Raw genomic sequence first — 22,023 nt, 5'->3', positions numbered from 1 at the left:
GAAGTCGCCCCAAGCCCTCGCAGCAGAGCTGAGGGACCACCTTGGCAATCCCGGTGCTTTGCTATTGCACGACCCGGGCCTGAAGTGCGCATCCTGCGCGTCCCTTGCGCAAGGAGCTCAATGCTGGTCCCCTGCCCGGGGAAGGCCGCTGGGCCGGACGTGCGGGTCCCGCCCGGTTCCGCCCGGAGCATCAGGTGGGGCCCAAGGCACGAGCAGCCGAGGGTGAGGCGGCCACTCTTGGAATGTCTCCGAGCATCTGCGGGGGGTGGAGGCGGCTTGGTGGGAGATAGCCCCCCTACCCCCCCGCCGCCAAAGCGCACGCAGTGCCCATATCTCTCCCCACGGAACGGGCTTCTTTGCGCCAGGGCCCAAGACCACCCCCCTCGGGTGGGCCCCCGCCACCCAAGCACACCCAGCAGGGCCGCGGGTCTCTTGGCCCCGACCCCCCAGGCACCGCCCTCCGGGCCCCCCCAACTCGCGAACTACAAGTCCCAGCAGTCCCCGCAGCTGGCACTTCGCGCCTCGCGGCGGAGACCCCCGGCCGTCCGAGCGGCTGGGATCCGGCTGCGCTCGCGGCCGCGCCGGGCGGGGAGGCCGGTCCCTCGGGCGGGGCGGGGGCGGCTCCGCGGCTTCTCCCGCCGCCGCCGCCGCCTCCGCCGCCGCCGCCAAGGGGAGTTTCCAGGAAGTGGCCATATTGGATCCATTCAGCCGCAGCCGCCCGCGCGGAGCGCGTCCCGCAGCCGGCTAGTCCCCGTCGTGGCCCCGGCGCTCGCCCCGGCACGGAGCTCGCCATGGCGGCCACCGACCTGGAACGCTTCTCGGTGAGGGCCCGGCCGGGCCGCGGCGCCGCGCGGGGAGGCGGGGGGCGCGGGTGGGGGCCGCCCTGCAGCTGGTCGGGGGGCGCGAGCGGACTGTCATCGCCGCGCGGCCGGGCCTTGACGCCGGGCCGACCCCGAGATATTCGGGCGCGCTCTCGGGCACTCCAGCCCGGGATCCCGGGGAGTCGGGCGGCCGCGCCTTGCCGGGTGGCTGGCCCGGGTGTTCCTCCCCCCCTCTCGGATGCTGGAGAGGCAGGCCCCCTTTCTCCGAGAGGATGGGAGACCTGCAGGTGCGAGGACAGAGTGGGGTCCCCGGGCCGGAGGTACTCCACCCCCCACCCCCCAGGGTATTTCTTGCTGCACAGCTGGGGAGATTGCTAGCCGCGCAGGTGCTGTTGGATGGGCGCGCACCACCGGCGGGGATAGAGCTCCGGGGTCCCGGGGTACTCTCCCCCACAAACGAGTTGGGGGCATTTGCTGACTTGAGCCCGAGGGCCCTGAGCTTGCTGTGGGTTCTCCTTTGACGCCCCTCCCGGCCGCCGCCCCACCCCATCCCAGGGCCCTGATCCTGAGTGCGACTCCCGACTGGTCTGGCCTCAGTGGTCGGGTCTGCTGCAGCCATTCCCCAGGAATAGGAGCCATTGCGGATCCACACTCGTGGGCGTTTGCACGGGCCCCCTTCGGGGTCTGCCTTCCGAAAGGCTGACAACACCCTACCCTCGGGAAACCCCCCATCCCTTCCCCTTCCCCACCGCCCAGCAGGGGGGTCTCTGGGCCTAAGCTGACCAATAGTCAACTTCCTGAAGGATTTTTATCATTCACCCAGGAGGAGGGAGGACTTTAGGGGGTTGCCTACATGTCCCCTGGCTTCTGGGGCTGGATCTGGGTGTGTCTGGGAGGCTGGGCTGTGACAGTGAAGGAAGCTGTGTCCTCTTGCCAGCATGTGAGGCCCTGGCTGTCAGGGAGGGGGAGGGAGGCCCGGGCCTCTGGGGGAAGAAAAAGGGGTAATGCTGACGATGAGACCTTTAACGAATTGGTTCTGGGGCTAAATAAGGGAGCCAGGACTTATGTAATGAATGCTATAAATACTGTCATCTGAATTTATATATGTGGATTTTCCCTTTAATCTGAAAATACATGTGTTGATCGACTTTGGAACTATGCAGAACGAAAGCAGTAGCGGTTGGCTTCCTAATGCCCGGCCTGTGGTGGTTTGTAGGAGGGGTGGGGGGGTGGGGTCAGCGTCAGTTCAGAGCTCAGTAAGTTTACTTTAGGAGCCGATTCAGAGGCTGGACAGGTCAGGACTTCACTTCACCTCTGCTCTGTAAATTGGACTTGATGTACCAAGGAGGGCAGTGACTGGATCCTAATAGACCAACTGGTTAGCTGGTGACCAAGAGACCGGAAGTGCCTGCATGCATGTGTGCGTGGGGTGTCCACAGACAGGATGCGGTTTCGGTGTCCAGCTGTCCAAAAAGTTGTGTGGAGGCTTTGCCTGTGGCCGGAGGACACACCAACAGTTGGCCTTGCCGGTGGGAGCTTTGTATATGGGAACCAGACTGCCTGGTGGGCATCCTGGTCCGCTTCTTATTGGCCATGTAACCCTGGGCATGTGGTACAGCCCCTCAGTTTGCTCATCCGCAGGCTGGGGTCAGAATACCACCTCCCTCATTGGGTTTGTGTGCAGGCCCAGTGAGTTCACAGGGGGAGGCGTTCAGAACAGTGTTGGCACATGGTAAGGACACAGTAAAGGGCACACGGTACCTGGGGTCAGTGGTGTGAAGGGCAGCAGACAGTAATACCCTCCCCACAAGGTTCTATCACTGCATGCCCAAAAATTGCCCTCAGAGACCACAGACCCAGAAAGCACCCCTTGCTTTCCCATGTTTGTTCTTGGATCGTTAGCCCCATGGTGGGCTGAGGCAGCAGGAAGAGACCGGCTTGGGAAAGGCTGCTGAGCCTGAGCTTTGGGGCCTTGGTTACGGTGCCAGGGTAAACTGGATGGATGGACGCCGTCCACACCCTCCACTCTCCGGGCTGTCAGCCTACTGGGTGGAATTGGACAGGGTTGGAGTTGGGTGGAGACCTCGGGTGGAGTTTGGCCTGAATTTAAGAGTCCGGATTCCATCCTTCACTCCTGGCTTGTCATCAGGGGAAAATCACCTCTTCCTCTCTTGCCCTGGCTTTATCTGTCCCTGATATAAAATACATCCAGCCACGCTTGACAGTCTTCAAAGAGCTCATGGAAGGGTAATTACTGTCTAAGGCATGCTTGGCGACATGCCTACATGTCCTGCCAGCCCCAAGGAATGCTGGGTCACTTGGTGTAAAGTATTGGCTGGGGGCTGGGGCTTAATGGGCCCCTGGCAGGTCTACACTTCCCCTGGCCCAGCTCAGACCAGCCCTAGAAGCCTGGGGTCAGTCTTGACCTGGAGCAGAGATGGCCACGCCGAGTTGCCCTCTGGACTTGGAAATCAGCGTGTGCTGGACCCCCATTTCTCTTCCACAATCCCTTCCTGTGATCCACAACTGGTGTGATCGCTTGTCCATCTGGCACGGTGTGAGCACCACTGCCCGGGAGTCCTGGCTGGGCCCTGTTCAACCATGGGATGGGGGCTCCGTGCCTGGGCATGCACGTCTCGGGTGACCCTCCGAGGGCTTTTTGGGTCTCTGTCTCTTAGGCAGCTAGACTCCTGTCCCTTCTTACTGTGGCCCTGACTCAGACCTCATTCCTTCTTATCTCCTGGGGCCATCTCTTCTGTGTCTGCAGCTAGGAATCTTCTGGGCAGGGCTTGTTCAGGGCCTGGGGGAAGGTGATGTGCTTGGGGAGAGGGAAGAAGGCAGTCTCATGCCTGGCATTTCTCCCAGCCAGGGACACTCCCCCCTCCGCTTATCCCCAGCACCATCTGTCACTTCCATCGTCACCCCTGTAATCTTGACACATACCCAAGAAGCCCGCTATGCACTCCTTCTCTGAAGCAGGAGCTATCAGGGAGGACTGCACGAGGTGGCTTCCTGCTCCATGCGTGCAGCGGGGCAGGACTCGGCCCCTTTGGAAGACCTCTCTGTCCTGTGAAAATGGCCTTGCTGAGCAGGCCGGCTGTGTGCAGGTGCCTCGAGGGCTAAGCAAGGGGCGTCTGTGCAGCCCTCCGTGCCGGGTGGCGTCAAGGGGTCATAAGTCAATATCACCTGTGAAGCCACAGTCCTGCCGGCCTCACTGTCGGAAGGTCTGTCTGGGCCTAGGAGAGGGTCCACAGGAGCACTGGATAAGGAGTTGAGTAGAGTTGGCACAGAGAGGGTGGCAAGGAGGAGACCAGTCCTGATGCCAGTGGGTGAGAAGAGATACAGGGCCTGACTTTCACAGGCTTGGGATGGCAAGGAGGGTGTTAGATGCTTTGTACCCCCTGACTTGGTGCCAGTACAACGTGGTTGGACAAGGGTGCACACTCTAGCCCTTAGCCAGGAAAGGGCAGCCTGAGACTCAAACCTCAGCACCAGAATACTTTTTTGGGTGGCCCCCTGAGCTTTGAGCCCCAGGGGGCCAGGTATAGGTGCGTGTTTAGGGCAGTAACTACATACCAAGTCTCTGTGACTTGGGCGCAGCTGCTGGAGGCGAGCAGCTGCGGGATAACAGACAGGGACTGAGATGGGTGTTCCCACTCCACCCTCCCATCCCCAGCCACTCCTGTTGCTGCTGGGGCTCAGACACCCTAGCACAGCCCCCAGGCACTTGAAGACAACCACATGTGGAGCTGTGTAGTGGAGGGAGACATGTCTGCCTGGGGGAGGGCCCTCTGGAGGTTGGCCCGCCATGAGGGAGAACCTAGGGCCCTTGTTGGCCTCCTCAGGAGCCCTCTGCCTCCGCAGGGCTCATGGGAAGAACCGAGGCTGGAAGGGGCAGCAGAGACCAGGGCTGGGGCATCTCGGTTACAGTCAGTGCTGCCTACAGCCCCTGAGGCCGGTGAGGTCCTCTGCTTCTCAGCGCACATGCTACGAAGGCCTGGCCAGAAGGACAGAAGCGGGAGGAGGAAGGACCTAGTTCCGATCCCAGCTGGCTGACTGTTCTCTGAGATGCTTCCTGGACCTGGATTCACTGCCACTGGCCTCTGCTGGTGGCTTCACGTTGGGGTTAGAGGGGAGGTCGGTAGGGTAGGTGTGGACAAAAGGCACCTTGCTTCTGTGGGTAGAAGAGAAGCAAGAAGCAGTCCTCTTCCTTGGAGAAGCCCAGGCTTCCCTGAACCAAGCGAGGAAACATGAACCCCTGGGGTTCCAGGACCTTCCAGGCCCAAAGCTCCTCCCCCATCATGAGCTCCACTGTGGACTGACCTGGCAGAGCCAGGGATGTGACCAGGCCCTAGGCCCCTGGGGCCTGTGTGACAGAGACCAGCAGCTGTGTTCTTGGCTCCCGGGGATGAAGCCGAGCTTGCCATGCACAGTATGAGCACACCAGCCGACACCAGATAATCCCAGTGGACAGCGCAAAACTGCTCTGCGGGGCCACTTCCACTCTGCTCTCCAAGGTTGTCACGAGTCGGGACTGACGTGGGCCACGGGTTCCATCTTTACAGCAGCAGACGGCTTCTGCTTTCTCGCACAGCGTAGCCCACCTGCTGGTTAGCAGGTGAGCACTGGACTGCCGTGCCACTACGGCTTCTTGTGAGTCAAACCAGCCCAGAGTGAGAGGCTGCAGCACTGCCAACTGTGCAGAAAGGGGAGGCCGAGTGCAGAGAGAAGGGGTGTCCAGGTAGGGGAGAGGGTGGGCTTTGGGCCCCTTTGACTCCCAAATTCCTGCTCTTCTCCAGACGAAGCAAGGAATAACTGACCTGTGAGGATGACAGGGCCCCTCTCCTGTCTCCCCAGGACTACACTGACTGCTGGCAGGTTGACCCCTGCTCCTATCTCCTCCTGAGGGCAAGGCTTGGGTTCTCAGGTGCCGTCTTGTTTGGGTTGCCCTGCCACCATCTTCTGCCCTGGCCCAGGGTTGCAGCATCCTCCCCCCACCCTTCCCGCTCCCCCCACATCCCCTTTGGTTATTTCCCGTAACCTTTGACCTGGGCTTAGAAGCTTGCTGTGGAATCCTGGGACCAGAGCCTAAGCCTTTCCTGGGAAAATTCCTAGGATTCTTTTCTGGGCTCAAGGACAGTTGCTCTTGTGACCATGGCTCTAGCCAGAGGCCCCCACTCTGGCTATTTAAGGCCCAAACTGCTCTTGTAGCTGCAGCTGGGGGTAGGAGGTTGGTGCCAGGAACATGGGTGGGGAAGCTCCCCTTGTCTCAGTGACTTATGGGTCCATGGCCCCATGACTGGATAGAGCCTCCCCCAGGGCTGGGGGCTTCCTGCCTCCCTAGCAGAGGGGACAGAGCACAGTCCTGGCCATGGGGAGGTGAAGCCCGTGGCCCCAGATACTCCGGTAGAAGGCCTTGGTGAGTTCTGTCCAAGATGTGGGTGCGAAACATGCTTTGGTGGGGTTTCCACTTCACTCCCATCTACCTCAGTGACGAGCCGAGCTCAGGAGGTCTGTTCCCAGGACTCTCCCTGGCCCCCCAGGGTCAGGCTTTCAGCAGATTTCCCGTTCCTTCTAGGTAAAAGGCTGAGATGTGGTTTCTCCCAAAATCTGTGTTGCTTCTTGGTGGAAGGGGCAGCTCTTAGACGTCAGCGACTCGGGCTACTGCAGAGGGCTCAGACAGGCCGGCCTTCCTGGTGGGGCAGAGGCTGCCCTAGTTATCCACGGGGCTGTGCTGTAGACTGCCCTGCTCCTCTTGCTCTGGATGGCTGGGACATGGGGAACCCGGCCACTGGAGCTGCTGTTATTTTGGTCATTGTCTTTGATGTGCTGAAGAAAGGATGACACAGAAGCCTGGGACCTGTCTCAGGAGTCAAAGGCTTACTAGCGGGAGAATGACCCCACAGAGTATCCTTGCTTGCCAACCTGCTGTCTAAGGGCTTTGAGGACAGCAGGAGGCCCCTGAGTGTGCTCCCCAGGGAGCTGGGTGTGTAAGGCGGGGATGCCTTCCATTAGCCAACCCAAGCTTGGCTCCCCCACCAGGCTCCTGTGAGTCTCCCTGCCTGGCAAACAGTGGGGCATTGTCCCTGCCCGCTCACTCTGCTCGCCCACCAGGCCCAGGGTGCAAACCAGCAAGCCATGGGTCTGCTCCAGCCCCCAGGCATGTTGTGTTGGGCCCACGTGAGATTCTAAATCTGTATGGCTGCCAAAATCAGGGGACTCCTCCTAAAAACCTAGATTTCAGGGTTTTCTTGCAGAATTGGGAAATGCGGTGGCACGGGGCTGGCTTTCTTAAGTACCCCCACGGTGGCCTGAGCCCAGTCTCTGCAGTCCCCCACAGCCCGCCCCTCCTCCCCGGGACCCCCACATGGGGCTAGGTCAGTGACCATGCTTCCTCCAGCAGGTAGCAGAGCCATGTGGCTGGGCATACGACAGTGCCCTCAGGCGGCTGCATTCAGAGCCTGTCTGAGTTTTGTGGTCTTGGACAGGTGCCTCAGTTGTCTCATCTGTACCGTGGAGGCAGTGTTACAGGCTGGGGACGGGTTAAGGGAGAACAGAGCCGCACAGAATGAACATTCCTCCCATGTTAGCTTAGACACTGTTACCACTGCTCCAGTCTATCCTGTCTCACTCCAGCAGACCTTTGAGTTCACACCAAATCTAGGGTCTCCATGTTTTCCTTCCTGGCAGCCTTCCCATGGGGCCAGGCACATGATGGGACTAGTGAGTGCATTCGGGGGACTGGATGTGTTGGAAACCTCCTATGGGGGATGGAGGCAGTGGCTTGGGGCAGAGGCCTGTCCTGCTCTGGTGAATTTCCTAGGCTAAAGTGTATCTGTGTATCCATTGACTAAAGTGCTCCACAGTTAACAGAAAGGTCAGCGGTTCAAATCCACTGTCTGCTCCACAGGGGAAAGCTGAGGCAGTCTGGGTCAGTAAAGAGTTAAAGCCCTGTGGAAGCCCAATGGGACAGTTCGACTCTGCCCTTTGGGATTACTGTGAGTCAAACCAGACCTGAGTGTTGGGCTTCTGTGAGGTTTACTTGTGTCTAAAACGTGGATACTTGGGTGTCTGGCCCACAGTGTGGGGACAGTCTCCGTGAGAAACCAGGGTGTAGATCGCTCCACCCAGCGCCCAGTGGACCACCAAGGGGTCCTGATGTCATCATTTGTCACCCACTCCTCTTGGTTGCAAACACTGTGACGTGACCATCCTCCCCTCCCCCTCCTTGTTTTTTCTGCCCCTCAGCATCCAATGAGCCGCACCTTGAGGGTCAAGGCGGTAAAGACCCAGCAATATGCAGCCCACTCAGCTGGCTTAAGGAATAAGGGCACCGTGCGGCCTCGGCAAGATGGTGGTGGGTGGGAGGAGGGACAGAGGAGGCGCCTAGTGGCGCCGGGTTAAAGCACTTGGCTCCAAATGGAGTGGTCAGTGGTTTGCAATGAGTAATTGCCCCTCCCTCCGGAGAAAGTCGTGACAGTCTGCACCTGTAAAGTATATCCGCCCTGGAAAATACAGGGCACTGCTCGGGGTCCGGAATTGGTGGGCTTGGGTTTATCTTTCTGGAAAATCTCAACAGGAGGGTAGGCGCTGGCCCTCTGGCTCTGCCATCTGTGCGTGAGTGGCAGCCTCAGGCTGGTGGCCACCGGAGGAGAGCAAAGCCCCTGTCTGCCTGGGTCACCTGGCCACACCTGAACACATCATGGGGCCTGCCGACTAGCTCGGGACGCTTAGACCCCAACCCTGGGGCTGGAGCTGAGGTTTTACTTACCAAGCTGCTGGCTGCTAGCCGGCAAGAGACCTGGGGTTCATTGCTGAGCCAAGTTGGTGAGCAGTGCATGAGGCTGCCTGCTGGCCCCAGGCTGTGCCCTCATGCCAGCGAGCACCCCAGAGAGAGCAGCAGACCTTGCTGTTACTGCTGCAGGTGTTGTCAGGCCACTGGGCATCTTTGGAGCAGTTGGCCCGCAGTGAAGGTGGAGGGGTAGGTCAGACGGGTCTCCCGAGACCCGGACATGCTATCAAGCCAGTGGTCATTCTGTGAGCGCACACATGAGTGTGGGCGCACACGTGTGTGCCAAAGACAGGTATTCTTGAGGCCTGGGCCCCCCTGGAAGGACAGACCTCCTGGTACACACACTTCCCCAGAGAGGGAGGGGCTTGCTGAGCATGGACAGGTAACCTTCCGTGAGCTCCCCAAATGGTGCTCTTGTTCCCTGGGACCTGACTCTGTAAGAAAGCAGAGAAAATTCAGGAATAGGGTGGCCTTGGTGCTCTGTCATGGCGTGCGTGCATGCGCACGCGCGCGCGCGCGCGCGCGCGTGTGTGTGTGTGTGTGTGTGTGTGTGTGGTTCCTCTAGACACAGCTGACGCGGCGGGTTTTGGTGGCAGACTGCAGGATGTTGGATTACATCCTGACTGTGTCACCCTCGGAAGAAGAGGACGAATAAACACACAGCCTTCTTTGCAAGCACACCACGCCTTTGAGTGCGGGAGATTTCCAGTCTCGCCTGACAACGAGAAAGCCTAGACTGACTGCTCTGTCCTCCATTGGATCTGCAAGCTGCCATTTTCAGGTGGACCAGTAGGGAATAGTGATGCTCTTTGTAAGCCGGGGCACAGCCCGGGGCCTCGATGCAGATGAAAAGGACGTCTGGTATAAATGGCGGTCTTATCTAGCACGTTGGGATGTCTTAGAGATGGGAGGGCGGGAAGCATGGAAAATTTGACCCTCCACTCATTTGACCCACTCCTCAGATTGCCCCCCCCCAAAAAAAAGCCAAAACCCAAAAAACACCCACAGCCAACTTCTAGAAGCTTTTGCAATAGCTAGAGAACACCAAGGTGTATAAGAAGAAAGTCAATGATGGCACATGAACGCGGGGCCTCTGCCAAGGGGCGAGTCTGGGATATAAGAGCTCGGGGGGCGGGCGCAAGCAGGTGCCAGGGCAGCGCCAAGACTGTGCACCGAGAAGGGGTGGGCTTGAAAAGCACCTGAGTCCCCAGCGGAGCAGCAATTGCGCATCTGGGGTCCCCTGATCGTGGACCTGGCAAGCCTGGCGGGGGCTGTGGGTCTGACCTGGTCATCTTGCGCTCCTGGTACTGTGTTCTGAGAGGATGCTGCCCTGGGGTCTCTTTGTCCCCTTGTTTACAGTGGAGAAGGGGTAGAGGGAGGGCCTGCTGTAAGGACAGAGGCTTCCCAGAGTCATTGGTTAGGACAGTTTTAGGGGTAACCCCAGCTTGTGTGAGGGGCCGGTACCACTGCCCAGAGGGGCCACGTGACACCCCCCTTGGGAGTCAACCGTGATTGAGCCGGGGGGATGGGGAGATAGGCTGAGATGGTGGCAAAGAGAAGGTTGGATTTGAGCGCCTGGGTGCTCTGATGGGAAGGACAGACTGGACAGGGGTTAGGCTGAGGCAACAGGGAGAGGACAGCCAGACGCTGAGGACATCCCTCTGGGCGGTGACCACAGGACCTGCTCCCCAGACCCCAGCCCTCTCTGACCACTGTGTCTGCAGCTACATTTACAGAAAGGGCCGCCCTGTCCTGGGCAGTAGCTCCTGGCTGTCCCTCATTGTGCCTGCACCCTTTCTTCTGGAGCTGTGGTCAGTATCGGCAGGGTAAACCTTCACCCCTCTACCCGATCTGTCCTCACACTGCAGAGCCGGTGGTCAGGGAAGAGGGACAGGATGAAGACATCGGGCTTTGGCTCCGCATGAAGCTCCCCTCAAGAAGGGCTGAGCCTGGGAACGTTCCTTAGAGGGCAGCAGTCCCCCTCCCCCTCCCAGGGAAACCAGAGAAACCGTCCACCCAAACTGGAGTTAGGCCTTGACCCTCTGCTTCAGGGTCTCATGGCATCTATTTATAGTGCTATGCGCCTGCTCCAGTGTCCCCAGCTCACTCGGGACCTGCTGTGCCTCCAGGGCCAGGCCCCCACATTCTCTTCAGGCCCCTCTGTTCCAAACAACCAGGCCAGGGCTAGCTGGGGGAGAACGTTACCCGGAGCCTGGGGGCGGGGGGGCTCAGGAGAATCCACTGGGGCAGAGGGCAGGGGCCTTGGAGCTATGATCCCCTTGGTCCCTGAGACCCAGCTGCTTCCTGCAGGCCCATGTGTGTGAGGAGCGGGTTCACACAGGTCAGGGAGCCCCCCTACAGGAGGGCGTGAGGGTTGCCAGCCCCAGCCCCCACCCCCACCACCTGCTTGCTCCTCAGCCACAGCCTCAGACCTGGTCACTGCCTCGAACACATTCTGATCCTGGCTGGTGGTGTCTTAGGGGATTGTTCTTGAGCCGGAGAAACGTGAGCCCTCCCGGAACCAGCACGCATCCTGGCACCACTGTTCCAGAAGAGGATGGGAACTAGTCACCAGCAGGCCTGGCTAGCAGGACCTCTCCCCGGTACCTTGGGGTCCAGGGCTCCTGCACGCAGCCCACTGCGCACCCTCTATAGACACTTGGTCCGGAATGGGAGCGCTGGTGCCTACCTGGCATGTCTTGGGATTTGCTCCTGGAGTGGCTTCTCTACCCAGCTAGCTGGCTCACGGTCTCCCTCCGCCTCTCTCCTAGCAGAATGCAGAACTGGAGTCCCGAAACCTCCCCCTGGGAGGCCATGTGGGCTTCGACAGCCTCCCCGACCAGCTGGTCAGCAAGTCAGTCACTCAGGGCTTCAGCTTCAACATCCTCTGTGTGGGTGAGTGTCACGCCAGGCCCCCCAGCAGGAGCCTTGGGCCACGGACAGCGAGGGCCTTCCAGGAGATGGGGCACTGCTGCCCAGGCCCCTGAGAAGTGGCCAGGGGACTTGTCAGACCGAGCAGAACCTTGGGACATCAGGTTTGGTCGGTGTCTCTGCCAGGGACAAGGGCCAAGTTGGAGCCAGAGCCTGACTCACCATTACAGTGAGGATTAAACAGGACTAGGCATGTGACAGGACTTTGTGAAATGGGCGTTTATCAGAGAGGTTTAGATTCACTTGTTCACTCATTTGTTTTCCAAGAAGAATCACCCCCTCCTATGGTGTGTCATGGCGGCCGTGGTGGCGCCAGTGTTAAGCCACAGCACTCAGCCACTGACGGAAAGGTTGGCACTTTGTTTCCGCCCAGCAGGGCCTCCACACATAGGCCTGACCGTCTCCTCCCCACAGCTCACAGCTGTTGAAAACTCCGTGAAGCACAGCTCTTCTGAAACACACAGGGGTGCCTGGAGTCAGTTCATTAGAGACTGGGGTGGGGGAGCAATAAAGTCAGTGACACTTTGGTAAGCTAGGCACTGCTCCCTAAAGAGAGGGTGGCACCCTTCATCTCAATACCATGGAATCAGCGCTGCGCTGACAGCTGGCCCAATGGAGCCCAGGACTCGGAGACTGTGGGAGGCACGGGGACTCCCAGGACATCTGAGGGGTGCCTGCCAGGCTGTGGGTGCTCTGCCCTTTGATGCTTCTTGGGGCCTGGGCCATCCTGTTTGGAAGAGGGTGCCACAGCTGCCCAGCTGTGCCCCTCCCTGTGGCAGGGATGACTGCAGGGCAGGAGGGATAGGAAGCCTGTCTTGTTGGTGGCCTGTGGGGTCCCTGCACCAGCCTTTGACACCCGCCTCTGTCTGCCCACTCCTGCGGCTCAGGGGAGACTGGCATTGGCAAGTCCACGCTGATGAACACGCTCTTCAACACCACATTCGAGACAGAGGAGGCCAGCCACCACGAGGAGTGTGTGCGCCTGCGACCCCAGACGTACAGCCTCCAGGAGAGCAACGTGCAGCTCAAGCTGACCGTCGTGGACGCTGTGGGCTTCGGGGATCAGATTAATAAGGACGAGAGGCAAGAGGCGGGAAGGGCAGCCCCACCCAGAGAACCCCCACCCTGTTCCACCACCTGTGTCCGGTGACAGTGCCCGAGCCCCACCCTCTATGCCGACTCTTCCTCCACGGGACGGTGGGTCAGAGAAACCCCTCCGCAGCCCCTGCCCACCCTGTCCAGCCACCTGCCTCCGAGATGATGGATCTGTCTGTAGTTACAGGCCCATCGTCGACTACATTGACGCGCAGTTTGAAAACTATCTGCAAGAGGAGCTGAAGATCCGGCGCTCCCTCTTCGACTACCACGACACCAGGATCCACGTCTGCCTCTACTTCATCACGCCCACGGGCCACTCCCTCAAGTCCCTGGACCTGGTGACCATGAAGAAGCTGGACAGCAAGGTCTCTGGGCCCACAGCCCACCCTTCTGGGGCTCTAGACTGCTCCGTTCCCCCTTCTCCTGCCCCATCCCTCTGGGTTTGCCCGTAGCTGAGAGCAGGATGAACTGCAGCATGGGAATGCAAACGAGCGATCACAGTAAGGGAGGGGTGGGGAAAGCCGAAGGGTTGGGGGCCTGGAGTCCCTGTTGGTGCTCCCATGACTGCCGTGCTCATTTCGGGAGTTCATTTTGACTGTGAAAAAAGAAGCAACCTTGGCTGGGCAGATTTTGAGGCTGTCCTGTGCCCATTGCTGATAAGATGGTCTTCCCAACCTCAGCCCGCTGCTTCTGTCATGCCCTGGCCCATGAGACCTGCAGAGCATGCCAGTGTCCCCAAGGGGGCCAAGGGGCTGGGTAGTGGTTTGGGGCAAATCCAGGGCTGTAAGAAGCCCTGCAAGCAAACAAACAAAAACACTGCCATCGAGTCGATTGCGGGAGTAGAACTGCTCTAGTGGGTTTCCAAGACTGTACCTCTTTACGGGTATAGAAAGCCAACTCGCTCTCCCAAGGAGCAGCTGGTGGATTCAAACTGCTGACTCTGCGAGTTAGCCCAGTTGAGTAACCACTCCACCACCGGGGCCCCTACCATCAATCATTAAAATCTGGTTCAAGGCCAGAGCTTCCCAGGTGCTTGGCAGCGTGTACTGTCCAGAGTTGAGATACAACCTTTGCTGAAAGACAGCTCTCTAACCTGTTGCCCCGCTCCCCACTCCTGGCAGGTGAACATCATCCCCATCATTGCCAAGGCAGACACCATCTCCAAGAGCGAGCTCCACAAGTTCAAGATCAAGATCATGGGCGAGCTCGTCAGCAACGGGGTCCAGATCTACCAGTTTCCCACCGATGATGAGGCTGTGGCCGAGATCAATGCGGTCATGAATGTGAGCACTGGGCCAGGGACCAGGGTCCGGCACGGGTCACCCATAACCCCAAGAGATTCCAGCCTGAGCCTCTCTGGGGCAAAGAATGGGCATCTGGGGTTGGGCTAGGCCTGCAGCTGGGGGCCAGGCCTGGGAGGCCCTGGAGGTGGTATCTGCCTTGAGGCTTGTGTTTCCCATGAAGGAGTCTCAGGTGGGAACCTGGAACTACAGGAGGGAGCAGGCATGCTGCCAGGGCTCGGGAACTGGGAAAGGAGCCCGGCCCCCACATTTCCCAAGGGAGCTTTGGGTGGCCCAGGAGGGAGTCTGAGGGAGGGTCCAACACACCCTGCTGTGTATAGGTTCTGGGACCCTTTCCTGAAAGGCAGGAAGTAAGTCCTTGATCTGCCTGCCCCTTCGAGGATCCAGGGCCATTGAGGGGCCTTCCATGAGCCTGTGTGCCTGCTTAGTGTTGATGCCTTCTTGGGCCTTTTGCAGGCACACCTGCCCTTTGCGGTGGTGGGCAGCACCGAGGAGGTGAAGGTGGGGAACAAGCTGGTCCGAGCACGGCAGTACCCTTGGGGAGTGGTGCAGGGTGAGTGCAGCAGGGCTCTGGGCCTAGTCCCTGCCTTGCCTGGGTCCCTTCCTCCAACACCCTGCCCTGGGCCCCTCTCACGTGCCTGCCTGGGGTCCCACCCTCCCCGTGCCTGGCTGACGTCTACACTTGCTCGCTCTGCGCTCAGTGGAGAACGAGAATCACTGCGACTTTGTGAAGCTGCGGGAGATGCTTATCCGGGTGAACATGGAGGACCTCCGGGAGCAGACCCACAGCCGGCACTACGAGCTCTACCGGCGCTGCAAGCTGGAGGAGATGGGCTTCCAGGACAGTGAAGGCGACAGCCAGCCCTTTAGGTGAGTGGGGCCTCTTGCAGGCCAGAGGCAGGATCCTCCCAGTGAACCCCGCACCGTGTTATTCCCCATGGCCTCTTTCCCCTGCGCCTCCGCAGCCTACAGGAGACCTACGAGGCCAAGAGGAAGGAGTTCCTGAGCGAGCTGCAGAGGAAGGAGGAGGAGATGCGGCAGATGTTCGTCAACAAAGTGAAGGAGACAGAGCTGGAGTTGAAGGAGAAGGAAAGGGAGGTGAGTTCAGGGTCCGGGGCCAGAGGGGAGGGAGGAGGCGTGGTGAGAAGCTAGGGCAGGGCCTGGCTGGGAGAGAGGGTTGCCAAAGCCGTCCCCCAAAGCCTGGGCTCCTCCACCTTGCACTCCCAGCTCCACGAGAAGTTTGAGCACCTGAAGCGGGTGCACCAGGAGGAGAAGCGCAGGGTGGAGGAGAAGCGGCAGGAGCTGGAGGAGGAGACCAGCGCCTTTACCCGCAGGAAGGCAGCCGTGGAGGCCCTGCAGTCACAGGCCTTCCACGCCACCTCGCAGCAGCCTCTGCGGAAGGACAAAGACAAGAAGAAGTAGGTGCCGGCCCCTCCCCTGTGCCTGCTCCCACCCTGCTCACTCTTTGCTGGTTGCCCATCTTCCTCTGCTTTTGCCTTTTCACTTGCCTCTCCTCTCTCTCTGGCTCACCTTTCTTTTTCCCTCCTCCGCTCTCACATTCTCTGTTGCCCATATGGCCTGCTCGTAGCCCCCACCCCCCTACCCCGCACCTGCCCTTGCCTTCTCTCTCCCTGTCTTTTCCTGCAGCCTCCCCTCCTGGCGCCTGCCGACTGCAGTGTTGGTGAAGGCTGGGCCTTCCCAGCAGGGAGAGGCTGTGGCCATGGAGGTAGTGGGGAAGGCTTTCAGGCCACCGGAGCGGAATTGCTTGTTTCTGCTCCAACTGAACCCCTGTGAGCACGCTGCTGCAGCTGCCTCTGAGGGTGTGGCTGGCCCAGCCTGGCTGCAGGTGGGGAGGAGGAGCTAGGAGCATTGGGCCCAGCCAGCGCTGACCCAGACACTCTGATTAATAACTACCCAGCTCTCTCTTGGTGGAGAGCACTTGGGACACCCGGAAGATCAGGAGTCTCTGCAGGGGCCCTGTGGGTCTGTCCGCATTTGTAGTGCGAGGAGCTGCTCAGAAGTGTGTTCTCCAGGATGTCAGAGGCTTTTTCCTGACATCAGAGAGTGTAGTTGACTTCTTGACCAGGTGGGGGCAGCCACGAGTCACTTGTCCTTGGTCTTTTCAATGGACTGTTTCCACCTGCGGGAGAAAGAGGAAGCTTTCTACTCCTGTGAGGAGTTAAGTCTTGGAAACCCACAGGGGCAGCTCTACTAGGCTCTGTTCAGTCGCTGGGAGTCAGAATTGACTCGATGGCAGTGAACTTGTTTTTTTTGTTTCCACAAGCTTAGCTCTGCCCTGGCTCCCAGGGATTCTCTCCCTTCTACCACATGTCTCCCCCACACGTGTGCACACGGGTTTGTTTCTTTCTCAGCATACACACAGGCTCAGGCACACCTAACCCTCAAAAGCACAGGCACAGACTGACGAAGAGAGTGACACTGGGAAAGGGGAAGGGCAAGGGCACAGAATGAAACATTTGAGGATTGGGGTGCAGATTCTCATTCCTAAGGCCCCTTCTCTGCTTTGGAACATGATCCTTCACCTTCCTGTAGCTCCACACACCCCTACCCCCCTACCCCCTGCCCTGCTGCCCCAGACCCTGAGCTGGCCAAGGGCTCCCTGCCCCCACCCCACCCCACCTCTCAGCCAAGTAAATGTCCCCTGTGCTTTACATTTGCTCCCAGCCCTGCCCTGGGCTTGGTGGGGGTGGGGACTCTGAGCTGAGACTTGTGCAGCTCAGACATCTGGTTTCTCCTTGGGAGGGGAGCCAGGGGAATCCGTGACCCCAATCTTGTCCTGTCCCCTGCCATTTTGACCCAGGTCATCTGGTCAAAGAAAAAACAAGTAGGGCTCTCTAGGAAAGCAGCTGTGGAGACACCTTAGGACAAGGTCAAAGCCAGCAGGGAGCGGTGGGGTGCAGGCTGGCCAGAGTGCCCAGAGACTCCATACCAGCTCTGCTGGCTTGCAGGCGTGTCTCTGGGGTGGGGGACTCGCCCCTGCTGTCTGGTTCTCTGCTTTTCCCGTGGGGCCTGGGTTCCTTGGTATGTTTTCCAGGCCTGGGCCTAGAAAGCATGTCTCTTCTGTTGCGGGATGCGGCAGCAAGCGTCAGTCATTTTAGCCTCTGAGAAAAGTTTCTTCTGTGCTTGCCTTGCAAAGGCTGAGTGGGGTTGGTGGGTGGGTGGGGTGTCAGGCCCACCTCTTCCTCCTGCCCTGGTCAGGGGTCGGGAGTGCCTTTCACACCTTCAGAGTTGAATGGCTTTGGTAGGTTGGACTTTTCCTTCAAATGTTAATCCATTTTCTGCAAAATTACTTCCCAACCAGATCTTGACCCTCAGCCTGGGACGCCACACACACTGCAGCGAGTTCTCTGGTTTGCTGGTCACAAATGCCAAACTGACTGCCCCTTCCCCGTGTCTGCCTTTGCTGTCTGTTTTGCTTCTGTTTGATTTGGTCTGCGTATCTTTTAACGTGTCTGGTTTTTTTTGTTTGTTTGTTTGTTCGTTTGTTTGGTTTTTATTTTTCAGTTAACGCACGCACAGACTTTACATGTCAAGAGTGGACTTTAGCCTTTCATGTGTTAAGTTGCGTGAATCACACCTTGTGACCCTTCACCCATAACATGGTGTGAGGACGGACTGGGAGCTGGTACAGACTCCAGTGTTTACAGCCTTGCTTCACCTGACCCCGATCCTGGCCCCCGCCTTCCCCCAGGCCTGGCGGGCCACCCTCTCTATACAAACATGGAAAAGCCATGAACACTGGGGCCCAAACTGACGAGGTTTATTTTTTGCAGCGCCAGTGGCTGGTCTTCCATTTACAGTGTCACTATTCCATGACGGAGCGGTCATGGGCCCCGCTGGCCAGTCGACGCCAGGCCTGTTTGTCCAGCGTCAAGATGGCAACCCATGGGGTGCCCTCGGCACAGCCGCTGGGCCCGGTCCACATGCCACAGTGTCCACCTGGCTGCCCTCTGGTTTATGTTTTTTTCTAACCAAGTGCTTCATTCCAATAACCTCTTTTTTAAAGACGAAACAAACCTCCTAAATTTTTATTTTGGCGATGAGCATAAAGATGAATCGTTCCCTCTCCCGTTATTTTCCTAAGTTAACACTGCCTTCCTGATTTTCACAAACTAAAATCCCCGCTAAACGGTTCTCATGTGTACCAAGCCGCCTCTCCGTAGAAGGAGAGGAGAGGAATAAACGTCAGGTCGTGACCTTGTTTGCAATTTCTTTGCGGATGGAAGTGGACATGACAGGGGCCCAGTGTTCCCACTGTGAATGTAAATGGAACAGCAGCCTAAAGCCCTCTGGCCCTGGGGGCTCCCTGTGCACGCTGCACCACCTGGAAGCTGTGCTAAATGTCCGACTGTAGCGAAGTCCCAGCCCATCTCTGCAAGCCCCATGTGCAGAGTGCTCAGAAGGGTTTTATTCCATGGGCATTGCTTCCTTCTCTGACCAAGTCCTGGGGCCTGAAGACGCCTGCTGTGTCTGGTCCGTTGAAGGAACAAAAGAGAAACCCCAAGAGCAGCTAAAGTGCTTCCCCCCACCCCCAAAGAGTGCTAGCCCAATGATGGTTTTCCCCGCCAGCCACTGGGAGTTGGGTTGAAGACAGAGTTGTAAAAAGGGAGGCTGAACTGAGCAGAAGAGAAGGAAGCCCATGCGTTTCATGTCGATGAAGAACTGTGCCGGGCACTGGGGCTACTTTGCGGCTCGCCCAGCTCTGCCCTTCAGGTGCTCACAGGCCAGTGTTCTGAGCTGGACGCCTTAGGAAGCCGTGCTAAATTAGGATTGGACTCACGGCTTGTTTTCTCCAGCCCCCAGTCTCCACTGTCCCCCTCGCCGATGTGACATGCTCCATGTGCACGACCATGGGCTCCCTTCCTCCTGCTCCTCTGAGATGGTGGGACTGAGGGTAAGGGTGTCCGGAAAGAGGGGCCCCGACACCAGGCCCGGAGGCGGCTCCATTAATGTGTGAAATGAACGTTCACCAAGTGCCATGCCAGGGACAGACCCAGGTTTTCTTCTCTGAAAAGACTGTCAAAGTAATATTCAGTACAGGACCTTGCCAGGGGCCCTGAGGATGGAGCCCCATGAGCGTGACGCTGAAAACCAGTGCTTCAGTGTCGCCATCTCAAAAGCCCCTTCCCCCCCCACCACCACCCCCGGCACTGTCTAAAGCAGATAGATAGCAGGCGACACAGCGGGTAAGCCTTTGGCTGCTCACCGCATTCTCCTCGGGAGAATGAAGAGGCAGTCAGCTTCCTCAAGATGACAGCCTTGGGAACCCCACGGGGGCAGTTGCGTCCTGTCCCAGAGGGTCTCTCTGAGCCAGAATCAATCTGCTAGCACCTGGCAAGGCAGTTAGGGACTGTGAGAGGCTTGCCTTCAGGGTACTGATATGTCTGTAAGTCTATTCCCTGGGGTCTGCCTGTGGCCTTTACGATCACCTCTCTCTACCCATGTATTTCTGCAGGTGAGGCCCACTGTTATGTAAGAGGGCCAGCAGTGGGTCAACCTGGGGGTCAGCCAGCTCTCCACTGAGCCTGCCCCCCACTGCCTGCAGGCAGCACCCGGGGCACCTGGAAGGCCACTGTTGTACCTGCCTGTAATCCCAGGGCTTCTCCATTTCTGGGGACTACACTGCCGGTGCTTCAGCTAGCTTCCCGGCCCCTCCCCCCGCCCCCACCCCACCCTCTATTTGCCTTTGGGATTTTTTTCAACTGAGACCAAATTACTCCTTGGTGCATAAGGCAAGCTTAAGGCTTGCCATTACTTAACAAGCCCCCTTGTGGACTGGACCCCTGAGGACAGGGTCTTGCTGACAGCTCCTCTTTCTCAAGAAGCTCTGGGGGTTGACGCCTTGGCTGCTAGCCCAGAGGTCAGCAGTGTGGACCCCCAGCTGCTCTGCGGGAGGAAGATGTGGCCGTCTGCCTCCTGGGTCAGCTCTGGGCAGGTTCCTCGCTGTCCTGTGGGGGTGCTGTGAGTCGAGACAGTGGGCTTGTGTGCATGTCTCTTTCTCAGTGCCTTAGCCGGCATCATGAGGGCGTGTAGAGGGATCGTGTTGGTATCTGTCATCATGGCTTCCAGGAGCCACATTGACTGTGTACACTCACCATGTAACTTATTGTCAAATGGAGGCACTTCTGAGAATGACTATGACTAATTATGTCAGGTCAGCAGGGATAACTTGGAACTCTCCTAGGCAAGCCAGCAGGTATGGCCTTGCCAGGTGTGGGCAGCCCAAATCTCCACAGTCTGCACTTGTATGACCACTGCTGGGCGTACATGCATGCGTGCGTGTGTGCAGGTTTCCTGTTCAGTGGGGGGGCTCACGTGACTGGATAAGAAGCCCCAGAAAAGTGTGGCTTGCTGGTCTGTTACATTCATGTGCTTTTCTAAAAACAGCTTCATTTGTTAATTCATTTACTCCATTCATTGACTGTTTTTGTTCCTTCCCATTTACTTTGTAGTCTTTTTTCCCCCTCGCCCCCCATTAAATTTTGCATTTATTTTGAGTTTTTGTGGTGTCTTTTTTGGGCAGCAGCTTTCCTTCCTGATTTAACAAGGTCTCCCGAGCTGATTAATACGCTAGCCTTTTCTGGGAGCTTTGTAGGGTTCATTAGATCAGCTCTTACAGGCATGACGTTTGAATAATTCATTCTGCTGTGGGCATCTGCTGGTGGGGTGGGGGATTTGGATGGGTGTGTGGTGGAGGGTAGTCACAGGAAAGAGCCTGTGGTCCCTGAGCCTTTATTGGGTGATGAGGTGCTATGCAGCACATGTGTGAAGGAGTACCCTGTGCTTTACAGCCGTGGCTTAGAGGGCTGACATAGAGCAGCGGCTATTAAACTGCTCTGAAGTCCATTACCCCCTTCCCTTTCTCTCCCCTCCCCCTGCACTAACCCTTCTAATGCTCATGAGCCCGTGGGTAGATGACATTATTCTCTCCCATTTCATAGGCCAGGCACCCAAAGGCCATCTGGGGAAGTTTCAGGGGGAGGTCCGGTGCCCAGGCTGCTTGAGGTGGAAGGCGGTGTTGACAGACTCGAGCTCCTCTGTTGGGGACCCTTCCCTGTGGGGCACTAGGCTAGACTCTGGGGAGGCAGAAATGGGAACAGAGGGTCTGAGACGGGTGCTGGCCACCTTCCATGAAGGTAGGAAGGTAGGTGGCAGGGAAGCCAAGTTGTCACCTGGCTGTGAGGGCTCCAGGAAGCCAGAGGGAGAAGGGTCCCCTTGACAGAGGGTGGTGCTGTTTGGACAAAGAGCTCACCTGCCCTGTAACCCCCCCATTCCCCGGTCCCAGCCCGCCTGCCCGTCCTGGTGCGGCAGAACTATCCTTTAGCTTGCACAGCCCTCCACCAAGCCCTGCTGGGAGGGGGGGGTGGGGGATCGCAGCACAAGAGGTTGAGTCCATATGTCCCCCATCATGAATGCCAACCTCTAGATTGAGGTGGCTTTTGACTTCCCAAGCTCAGGAAGAGCCGGAAAGGAAAGGGGAAAAGCCGGAGTGCAGAGAAAGGTGATGGCAGGGCAGCAGAGGGGCTAGGCGGGAGCCTGGGCTAGAGGCAGACTGGAGCAGCACCAGAGATGGCTTGTTCTGAACTCAGCAGGGGCTCAGCCAGTAAAGGAGTTTGTTCCCAAGAGGAGCGTTAACCTGTTTCCGAAGAGGAGGAGCCATGTCGGGCTGTCCGGGAACACAGTTTCACCTTTGTTCTTCGAAAAAGTGGGAGTTGGAGCAACTGTGGGAGCAAGCTGTGCTTACACCTGGAGTTATCTGGTTAGAGGCCCCTGTGCCTCTTGGGAACTCCCAAAGTCCAATCCTTTGGTGTGGGCCCTGGAGATGAGCCCCCTAACCTTCCAGTGCATGACCCACTTAGAGTGGTAGGAGGAAGAGTCAGAGGACAGTGGTGCCCACTATGGGCGAGGTGGCACGAAGCAGGTGCTGCCCCTTCAGCAGCTCTTACAATGGGAGCTGGACAAGAGGACTCTGATTGGCAGAAGCCAGGTAATGATCTTCCACGTACAGTTGACTCTAGCAAGTCTAAATACACTTCGTACCGTATGTGTGAGATGAGAA

At 58.3% G+C, this 22,023-nt stretch overlaps 1 protein-coding gene across 4 annotated transcripts; it reads left to right on the top strand.

The window, feature by feature from the left end:
- The first annotated feature begins 527 nt into the window (after nt 1–527).
- Nucleotides 528–20,461, top strand: SEPTIN8 (septin 8). 4 transcript variants are annotated; one of them, XM_075541535.1, is made up of 10 exons: nt 528–821; nt 11,385–11,508; nt 12,432–12,627; nt 12,827–13,007; nt 13,764–13,925; nt 14,400–14,496; nt 14,645–14,813; nt 14,909–15,041; nt 15,171–15,361; nt 17,266–17,457. In XM_075541535.1, the coding sequence occupies exons 1-10, from the start codon at nt 792–794 to the stop codon at nt 17,270–17,272; spliced, it is 1,290 nt and encodes a 429-aa protein (XP_075397650.1). In that variant the 5' UTR covers nt 528–791; the 3' UTR covers nt 17,273–17,457. The 4 variants fall into 4 exon arrangements, with proteins under 4 accessions (XP_075397650.1, XP_075397649.1, XP_075397647.1 ...); XM_075541534.1 differs by having other exon boundaries at nt 530–821; nt 11,388–11,508; nt 12,821–13,007; nt 17,266–17,455; XM_075541532.1 differs by having other exon boundaries at nt 530–821; nt 12,821–13,007; nt 17,266–17,455.
- The last annotated feature ends 1,562 nt before the right edge of the window (nt 20,462–22,023 follow it).

Source organism: Tenrec ecaudatus, chromosome 2 (assembly GCF_050624435.1).
Source record: "Tenrec ecaudatus isolate mTenEca1 chromosome 2, mTenEca1.hap1, whole genome shotgun sequence".
In the NCBI taxonomy this organism is placed as follows: Eukaryota; Metazoa; Chordata; class Mammalia; order Afrosoricida; family Tenrecidae; genus Tenrec; species Tenrec ecaudatus.
The sequence above is the reverse complement of the archived record's forward strand: the minus strand, read 5'-3'. Positions and strand labels throughout refer to the sequence as shown.

Excerpts from the sequence above, each read along its gene's own strand:
- SEPTIN8 (XM_075541532.1), top strand. The coding sequence starts at position 792 with ATGGCGGCCACCGACCTGGAACGCTTCTCG. Across the intron at positions 11,509-12,431 it reads CTTCAACATCCTCTGTGTGG|GGGAGACTGGCATTGGCAAG; the intron begins GTGAGTGTCACG and ends CCTGCGGCTCAG. Across the intron at positions 13,008-13,763 it reads TGAAGAAGCTGGACAGCAAG|GTGAACATCATCCCCATCAT; the intron begins GTCTCTGGGCCC and ends CACTCCTGGCAG.